General features: G+C 36.8%; 1 protein-coding gene and 1 pseudogene across 1 annotated transcript; both read right to left on the reverse strand.

The window, feature by feature from the left end:
- Positions 1–3,121: 3,121 nt before the first annotated feature.
- LOC127154932 (F-box only protein 6-like) lies at positions 3,122–5,075 on the reverse strand. The gene is given in 7 exon segments (XM_051096810.1): positions 3,122–3,136; positions 3,229–3,322; positions 3,324–3,359; positions 3,467–3,562; positions 3,661–3,775; positions 3,951–4,191; positions 4,942–5,075. Coding segments are annotated over 7 exon segments (600 nt in total). The 5' UTR covers positions 4,945–5,075.
- A 2,290-nt stretch (positions 5,076–7,365) lies between these two features.
- Positions 7,366–10,000, reverse strand: LOC127154282 (F-box only protein 44-like; annotated as a pseudogene).
- Between the last annotated feature and the right edge of the window lie 494 nt (positions 10,001–10,494).

Raw genomic sequence — 10,494 nt, forward strand, 5'->3', positions numbered from 1 at the left:
CGCAGCATGGTCCACAAAACCAGTTATAAGGGTCCTTTTTTTACATTGAGAGCTCAATATATAATCTTTCTATTGATGTATGGTTTGTTAGGATAGGACAATATTTGGCTGAGATACAACTTTGGAAATCTGAAATCTGAGGGTGGGAAAAAAATTAAATATTAAGAAAATCACTTTTAAAGTTGTCCAAATGAAGTTCTTAGCAATGCATATTACTAATCAAAAATTTTAGATTTTAAGTTTAGATATATTTACGGTAGAAAATTTACTAAATATCTTAATGGAACATGATCTTCACTACTTGTCCAATTGTTTTTTTGGAATAAAAGAAAAATGGATAATTTTACAATGTATTGCTATTGCTACAAATATACAAGTGCTACTTAAGAGCGAGTTTTGTTGTCCAGGGTCACATGCCTACACAAGACGGGTTCAAAAACTTTGTGTTATTACCTTTTGACAAGTTAGCTTACATTTGATAAAGTGAACGATCTTTCTCACTCTCATTTGAAGATATGAAATATAATATAAAGAAATATGAATGAGTATGCTTTCTGAAAAATATATAATAGCCTACAGTGCTTGCATAATTATTATGCAAGTTGATATTCTGGTCATGTTTGCCCCCCCCCCCCCCCAAGCAGATTTTACCAATTCCAAACCACATCAATTTTAATAACTACTATTAATTTTCTATTTAATCATTTATAAGTGATATATAAAATTGTTAACAAGGGCTGGAAGGGAAAAATGCCTTCTACTCAGTTGTACACCTAATTATTCAGCATTTTTTTGTTTACAGGTGAAATGCACCAAAAACTTTATTATAAAAATTATTAAATGTCCATGAGAAATATTTAAAACTATAGCAATACAGAAATTGCAAAATTAAATCAAGACCACTGAACAGCAAAATGCTTATTGGCTCAGCAGGGTCACAAAGAAGAAAAGATGCAAAAGACTTTTGAAATGTTTTGAAACCAACAGGAAACCAGCTTTATTTTTGTACAGGTTAATAACAATAGCTTTGTCCCATCAGTCTTCATGTAATTCATAACACCTCAGCATGTCATTCTTATTAAGTGGGGGTCATATTTTAAGATTTCTATCTTTGTAAAGTCCCTGAGAACCTGACACCATGTTTTCTGGAGACTCCAGGTAGTTTGCAGCTCTGGAAAATAGTAGCACTAGAGACCAGAGTTCCTGGCTGGTGGTTTCGCATTTTAATTCACCTTAATTCTTTTACAGTTAATGTGTCTTTTCTTCTTGGCCTGTTTTTTTCTGACCCTGCTCACCCAATGAGCATTTCACTGTCCAGTGGTCAGTGTTGGGGGTAATGCATTACAAGTAACGCGAGTTACGTAATCAGATTACTTCTTTCAAGTAACTAGTAAAGTAACACATTACTTTTTAATTTACAAGAAAATATTTGAGTTACTTTTTTTAACAAAGTAACAGCAGTTACTTTGTTTTCCCATTTATGTGAACATGCATTAATTCATCTCACTCAGAAAAAAGATTCAGTGCTCCTCAAAATTAATTAAAACAGTGAAATGCAAACCAGCAGCAATATGTTAAATAACACAAATTTCCGTTATGTATTTAATGCCATTTTATTAACCAATTTCTTTGGTACTGACCTTTGATGATCCAGTTCAACCATACAAATAAGCAATGTAAGCAAAAATTGTGCTTTATTGGTTTTTATTGCTGAAGAGAGTCAAACCCTCTTCTCCTGCATTCTGCTGTACAGACATGAATTTATTTTTCCTTTAGCCTGAGGCTTATTCATTTCACTTTTTAATGTGAAAGCCAGGGCTTTTACATTTGCTAAAAATATAACTATTTATATAGATTTTTGGCCAGATTTAAAAAGTTATGCGAATGTAACTCAAAAGTAACGTAACGCATTACTTTCTATATAAAGTAACTAAGTAATGTAATTAGTTACTTTTTTAGGGAGTAACGTAATATTGTAATACTACTTTTAAAAGTAACTTTCCCCAACACTGTCAGTGGTCATGATGCAGTTTCTGTATTGCATTAGTTTTGAATATTTCTCAGACATTCAGTAATTTTTTTTTTACTTATCACTGCGAGTTCAATCTTTCTTTCTTTTTTTGGTGCTTTTTACCTGTAAAAGAAAACCTGCTTAATAATTATGCACACCTGAGTATAAGGCATTTTTAATTTTTAAGCCCTTGCTAACAATTATTTAATATTTATAAATGATTAACACCCACCAGTTTGAAAACACCCACTTTTGCTCAGCAGATAACTCATTCTCTGTAGGTTTGTGTTATATTTAATTTATGAAATTAATAATTAAAATATACTGTGAGCATTGGAATTATTTTTTTTAAACAAATGTAACTGACTTTACATTTCATTTTACGGCTTCATCGGGGGCCTCCCTCAGCCTGGGGCCCTGGGCTTAAGCCCAGGTAAACCCATGCAATAACATGGCTTAGCAGGTCAGAACTTTTTGACTTTTTGATTCACAAATAAACCTTACAATGACACAATGAACAAAACATCTAAATGAACATTTTGTGTAAGAATTTTTATTGACCACCACATGGCGTAGTAGAGAACTGTATCAGAAGCTTTGAAGCATCAACGCAGTTTGTTGTGAAAGCCTCACTGCTTCAAAAGCCTGGTTCGGCACATCTCTAATTCACATGTTTACCGAGACACAAATCGAATGTACTCTTCTTTTTCTTCTTCTTTGGAGTTTAACGGTGGCTTGCATTTTCTATACATATACTGTATATCTATGCATGTCAATCAAAAACAGTTAACAAAATGAGTAAATATGTTATGGAGTTAGGTCTGCAGAGGTGATCTTATATAAAAATCTCTTTATGGAGGCACCATGTTTTATCAGACACGTTTAATCGGCTGCAGACTAAGGTCCTTCATTTTAACAGACATGTTTTATACACAGCAGAGCTTTGTACGGTTATATTTGGTATATTATGCAGTAAAACACTATCTCTCTTCAGGTGGACAGATCTTCACACTACTGTTAGTGACCCATATCCCATACCAGCCCGCCCAGTACTGTGTATCCACCCCTCCATGAGTGAAACGAACAAACCGAACCCCAGGTCCATAATCCTTAAAGACGTGTCATCTGAAATAAAGCAAAACAAATACAAAACTATGACACCTAGACTGTTTTTGATTATAGGGGAATAATTAGACTGTCAGTTTTATGCTACTCACTTCACGCCACGGCTCATCATTCCACTGTTGAAAAACAATTTCCTCTGGCTGAAAAATACAGATGGGTTCTCTTCTCTGATCAAGCAACTCTACTCTTATACTCACACCCACAATCAAAGCGGGATGCATACCTGCAGAGAAGACAACACATAAATGGGTATTTATGGGTTTGTAAGTAATGCTGATACTGTATTTAAAGGGACAGTGTACCAGGAAATGAGTTTGAGCAAACACTCACCAGTCTGATATTTTGATAGGAGGTTGCACTTGATCCATGAAAGCATCACTGTAGCCTTCTTGCTTCAAATCAATCAGCTGTTGCTTCAAACATAACCTGAGGACAAAGATTATGTGTAATTCATGTGTGGACTGGCTTGATGATTGATAATTATATGTTAACAAATAAATAAGATATAGGATTAAAATATGTACTCATAAGATGTTACAAAACATTTTTTGACTGTCTTATCTGGAAGCTCTCTCCAAATTCCCTCTATTCTCCAGCGGTCACCTCCATTCTGTACAATGTTCCATCCTTGAAATTCATCTAATAAGAACATCAGAGATGTTAGCTGAGGCAACAATTCATACGTTTATTAATGACACTTATTGTTCAAACTTTATGTGATTCAGGGTTATTATTAACTAAAACTACTTCAAATATAATAAACACTGACTGAAATAAAATATAATTTAAAAAAACTGATACTGGTGTGAATCACCTTCAGCTTTGGGATTCTTGAGCAAGTTACAATACTTAGAGAAATAAAACCGGCGCCACTCAAGTGGTGGACTGGAAGCATCACATGGCTGAAATCCCTTTCTCCGACAGCGCTCTCTCCAGTGTGCATTACTGTCCACCAGCTCCTTCCACTCACGACACACCAGCCGACAAACTTGGACCACCTGATGAGCCGGCAGGTTCAGAAGAATCTCCTCAACCACAGCTAGAGGAACACGTGTCTGCGGACATGAGAGAAAACTATCAGAGAAAAAAACAATTACATTTTAGTTCTAATTCTGTTTGAAAAATTGTTAATTTTTAAATGGTTATCAATTATAATTTTCCATAAACCAGTTTTGACCACTTTAACTGGTAACTGGTTCTACTGTCAGTCCATCAGCTTGAAACTCCTAGAAATGAGCTACCACTTTCTGCTAGAGGAAGAACCAGCTAAAGAAGGGCTCAAAGCAGCTAAAACCAGCCAAACTCCTTTTTTTCCAAGTAGAAAAGAAAGTCTGTTTCTTTATTTGGGCCTATGTCTGAAACAGAGTGATGTTTTAATTCTCTATGACAACTCAAACCAATACTAAGCAATTTACTGGGTCTAATCTGTGTTTCCTTAAAGCAACATTAATGTGCCCTCTCTCTTTCTCTGACTGACCTATTCAAGTTTTTTGTTGTGGCATTTGTCTTTTATAAGACACTTTTGCAAACACGGAAGTTACGCCCCCACAGTCCGGCGAGGTTACACTAAATCCAACGGAAACACAAACAGTAATAGCTATTTTGCATTTGTTACAGTCTCAGTCAGACTCATTCATGTCAGACTCGGACATCGTTATTTTATTCATCGATAACGACACCTGTTGTGACAGAACACTAATCTGCTTCTGGAAAACTGAAATATTTCCGGCAGTGTCGCGTCTTGGCGATAATAAAGCAGATCCGTTATACACTTCCGATTCAAATATCGCATAAGTCACACATACCATGATTCTTGTCAGAATGTCAGTGTATTCCTGGGAATCACATGTAGGGATGAGTAAATCTACGCCTACTGTCGACACACTAATGTTCTGAAACAGTGTTGCTCGAAATGAGGCTGTCACGTGATCTTTGAAAACGAAACTACGTTCCCTCACTGACACGTTACACCAGACTCAAATACAAAGCGTATCGATTCCGCTGTGTTTTGTCTGAATGAATATGAAAACACCTTGATAAAGGACAAATGTCCTTCCTCAACCACAAACATTTTTGCTGTATATATAAATACATGAAGTGTATCCATCTGATGTTTTTCTTTAAAATGAGCGTTTCTTTCTGGCTACTTTCTGGCACTTCTGATTGGGCTGAGGCTGGAATTTAGTGAGTTTAAAGTAAAAGTATTTGATGGACGCATAATATGTGTCAGGAGCATTCACTCAGTATCATTATCTCATTTTTGACCGAGATGGCTTTTAGCTGGTTTTGCATCTGAACTCTTCATATATATATATAATTAACAAATAATTGCATTTGTATTTGTGCATTTTTTAACAATGTGCATGTTTGTGTTCTGTTGTAAAGAAGACACAGAAATGGTGCAATGAAAAATTACATTAGTTTAACCTATTGATGTATTAAACACTTTATTTTGGAGGTGAAAAGACGGAAGTTTGATGCAAGTAAAAAACAAAGAACATAAAGCCTTTGTCATTGTATTGTGCAAAATATAATACATTTTGGAAACTCTATCCCTGCACACACACGCCACCTTGCGAATGACCTACATGTGCTGGTCATATAATTAGAATATCTTCAAAAAGTTGATTTATTTCACTAATTCCATTCAAGAAGTGAAACTTGTATAATCTATACATTCATTCCACACAGACTGATATATTTCAAGTGTTTATTTCTTTTAATTTTGATGATTATAAGTGACAACTAATGAAAACCCCAAATTCAGTATCTCAGAAAATTAGAATATTGTGAAACGGTTCAGTGTTGAAGACACCTGGTGCCACACTCTAATCAGCTAATGAACTCAAAACACCTGCAAAGGCCTTTAAATGGTCTCTCAGTCTAGTTCTGTAGGCTACACAATTATGGGGAAGACTGCTGATTTGACAGTTGTCCAAAAGATGACCATTGGCACCTTGCACAAGGAGAGCAAGACACAAAAGGTCATTGCAAAAGAGGCTGGCTGTTCACAGAGCTCTGTGTTCAAGCACATTAATAGAGAGGCGAAGGGAAGGAAAATATGTGGTAGAAAAAAAGTGTACAAGGAATAGGAATAACCTCACCCTGGAGAGAATTGTGAAACAAAACCCATTCAAAAATGTGGGGGAGATTCACAAAGAGTCGACTGCAGCTGGAGTCAGTGCTTCAAGAACCACTGCGCACAGACGTATGCAAGACATGGGTTTCAGCTGTCGCATTCCTTGTCAAGCCACTCCTGAACAACAGACAGCATCAGAAGCATCTCGCCTGGGCTAAAGACAAAAAGGACTGGACTGCTGCTGAGTGGTCCAAAGTTATGTTCTCTGATGAAAGTAAATTTTGCATTTCCTTTGGAAATCAGGGTCCTAGAGTCTGGAGGAAGAGAGGAGAGGCACAGAATCCACGTTGCTTGAGGTCCAGTGTAAAGTTTCCACAGTCAGTGATGGTTTGGGGAGTCATGTCATCTGCTGGTGTTGGTCCACTGTGTTTTCTGAGGTCTAAGGTCAACGCAGCTGTATACCAGGACGTTTTGGAGCATTTCATCCTTCCTGCTGCTGACCAACTTTATGGAGATGCAGATTTCATTTTCCAACAGGACTTGGCACCTGCACACAGTGCCAAAGCTACCAGTACCTGGTTTAAGGACCATGGTATCCCTGTTCTTAATTGGCCAGCAAACTCGCCTGACCTTAACCCCACAGAAAATCTATGGGGTATTGTGAAGAGGAAGATCTGATATGCCAGACCCAACAATGCAGAAGAGCTGAAGTCCACTATCAGAGAAACCTGGGCTCTCATAACACCTGAGCAGTGCCACAGACTGATCGACTCCATGCCACACTGCATTGCTGCAGTAATTCAGGCAAAAGGAGCCCCAACTAAGTATTAAGTGCTGTGCATGCTCATACTTTTCATGTTTATACTTTTCAGTTGGTCAAGGTTTCTAAAAATCCTTTCTTTGTTTTGGTCTTAAGTAATATTCTAATTTTCTGAGATACTGAATTTGGGGTTTTCATTAGTTGTCAGTTATAATCATCAAAATTAAAATAAATAAACACTTGAAATATATCAGTCTGTGTGGAATGAATGTATAGATTATACAAGTTTCACTTCATGAATGGAATTAGTGAAATAAATCAACTTTTTGAAGATATTCTAATTATATGACCAGCACCTGTATATGCTTATAAAATTCAAAAATAAACCTTACAATGACACATTTTGTGTAAGACTTTTTATTGACCACCAGATGACGTAGTAGAGAACTGTATCAGAAGCTTTGAAGCATCAACGCAGTTTGTTGTGAAAGCCTCACTGCTTCAAAAGCCTTGTTCGGCACATCTCCAATCACATGTTTACCGAGACACAAATCGAATGTACTTCTTATTTTTCTTCTTCTTCTTTGGAGATTAATGGTGGCTTGCATTTTCTATATATATACACTGTATATCTATGCATGTCAATCAAAAACAATTAACAAAATGAGTAAATATGTTATGGAGTTAGGTCTGCAGAGCTGATCTTATATAAAAATCTCTTCATGGAGGCACCATGTTTTATCTGACACATTTAATCAGCTGCAGACTAAGGTCCTTCATTTTAACCGGCATGTTTTATACACAGCAGAGCTTTGTACAGTTTTATTTGGTATATTGTGCAGTAAAACTCTCTCTTCAGCTGGACAGATCTCCACACTACTGTTAGTGACCCGTATTCCATAATGGCCCGCCCAGTACTGTGTATCCACCCCTCCATGAGTGAAACGAACAAACCGAACCCCAGGTCCATAATCCTTAAAGACATGTGTCATCTGAAATAAAGCAAAACAAATACAAAACTATGACACCTAGACTGTTAATTTGATTATAGGGGAATAATTAGACTGTCAGTTTTATGCTACTCACTTGACACCACGGCTCATCATTCCACTGTTGGAAAACAACTTTCTCTGGTTGAAAAATACAGATATTTTTTTTTCTTCGATCAAGCAACTCTACACAGATCTCATACTGACACCCACAATCAAAGCGTGGTGCATACCTGCAGAGAAGACAACACATAAATGTGCTTTCATACTAGCATCTGGTTTGTAAGTAATGCTTTTACTGCATTTAAAGGGACATTGTACCATGAAACGAGTTTGAGTGAACACTCACCAGTCTGATATTTTGATAGGAGGTTGCACTTGATCCATGAAAGCATCACTGTAGCCTTCTTTGCTTCAAATCAATCAGCTGTTGCTTCAAACATAACCTGAGGACAAAGATTATGTGTAATTCATGTGTGGACTAGCTTGATGATTGATAATTATAATATATGTTCATAATTCATAATTATATGTTAACAAATAAATAAGCTACAGGATCTAAAATATGTACCCATAAGATGTTACAAAACATTTTTTGACTGTCTCATCTGGAAGCGCTTTCCTATTTTCCTCTATCGCCCAGCGGTCACCTCCATTCTCTACAATCTTCCATCCTTGAAATTCATCTAATAAGAACATCAGAGATGTTAGCTGAGGCAAAAATTCATACGTTATTAATGACACTTATTGTTCACACTTATTTATGTGATTCAGGGTTATTATTAACTAAAAATAAAACTACTTGAAATATAATAAACATTGACTGAAATAAAATATAATATAAAAAAAAAACTTTACTGATACTGGTGTGAATCACCTTCAGCTTTGTGATTCTTGAGCAAGTTACGTCGATTCTTAGTTAAGAAATAAAACAGGCGCCAGTCAACTGGTGGTCTGAAAGCATTATATGGCTGAAATCCCTCTTTCCGACAGCGCTCTCTCCAGTGTGCATTACTGTCCACCAGCTCCTTCCACTCACGACACACCAGCCGACAAACTCGGACCACCTGATGAGCCGGCAGGTTCAGGAGAATCTCCTCAACCACAGCTAGAGGAACATCTGTCTGCAGACATGAGCACTAACACAGAAAAAAACAATAACATTTTAGTTCTAATTCTGTTGGAAAATCCAGTTTTGGAATATTGTTGTTAATTTTTAAATGGTTATCAACTATAATCTTCCATAAACCAGTTTTGACCACTTTAACTGGTAACCGGTTCTACTGTCAGTCTTGAAACTCCTAGAAATGAGCTACCACTTTCTGCTAGGGGAAGAACCAGCTAAAGAAGTGGTCAAAACACTCTAAAATCAACCTGCAAACCAGCTATGACCAGGCTGGAAGAGCAGCTAAAACCAGCGAAACAGCTTTTTTCCCAGTTGAAAAGAAAGTCTGTTTCTTTATTTGGGCCTATGACTGAAACAGAGTGATGTTTTAATTCTCTATGACAACTCAAACCAATACTAAGCAATTTACTGGGTCTAATCTGTGTTTCCTTAAAGCAACATTAATGTGCTCTCTCTCTGACTGACCTATTCTTGTTTTTTGTTGTGGCATTTGTCTTTTATAAGACACTTTTGCAAACACGGAAGTTACGCCCCCACAGTCCGGCGAGGTTACACTAAATCCAACGGAAACACAAACAGTAATAGCTATTTTGCATTTGTTACAGTCTCAGTCAGACTCATTCATGTCAGACTCGGACATCGTTATTTTAATCATCGATAACGACACCTGTTGTGACAGAACACTAATCTGCTTCTGGAAAACTGGAATATGTCCGGCAGTGTCGCGTCTTGGCGATAATAAAGCAGATCCGTTATACACTTCCGATTCAAATATTGCAAAACTCACACATACCATGATTCTTGTCAGAATGCCAGTGTATTCCTGGGAATCACATGTTTTCCGAGATACAAATCGAATGTACTTCTTCTTTTTCTGCTTCTTCTTTTTAAGCATAAGTGTTGTATTACCGCCACCTTCTGGTTGATTCTCCTCCGATGTTTTTCTGCTCTATTTCCAGATTATTTTCTACACAGAGTATATTCTACACATCAAATCAATATTAACTAAGAATTACAAATATTTTTCTTGCCTTGCCCAATCACCCCACTGCCCCTACCAACCCATCTTTTCTTAATTCTTCCATCATTTTTCTCCTTTGTTCTTCATATCTTCTGCAATTTAGAAGTACATGTTCTATGGTTTCTAGTGTCTGACAAACCTCACAAAAACCAGTAGGATGCTTCCCTATAATGTATAATGTAGCATTCAGGTTACCGTGTCCAATTCTTAATCTTGTCATCACTGTTTCCTCTCTTCTAGTCCCTCCCCAGTTCCTCTCAGTTCCAGCTTTATTTTGAATACCATACAAATGTCTCCTTTTGATTTTCCTCTCCCACTGCTGTTGCCATTCTCTCATAGGTTCTTTCCAAACTATGCTTTTCCCTTCAGCCTTTGACATCGTT

This window comes from Labeo rohita, chromosome 23 (assembly GCF_022985175.1).
Source record: "Labeo rohita strain BAU-BD-2019 chromosome 23, IGBB_LRoh.1.0, whole genome shotgun sequence".
Classification (NCBI taxonomy): domain Eukaryota; kingdom Metazoa; phylum Chordata; class Actinopteri; order Cypriniformes; family Cyprinidae; genus Labeo; species Labeo rohita.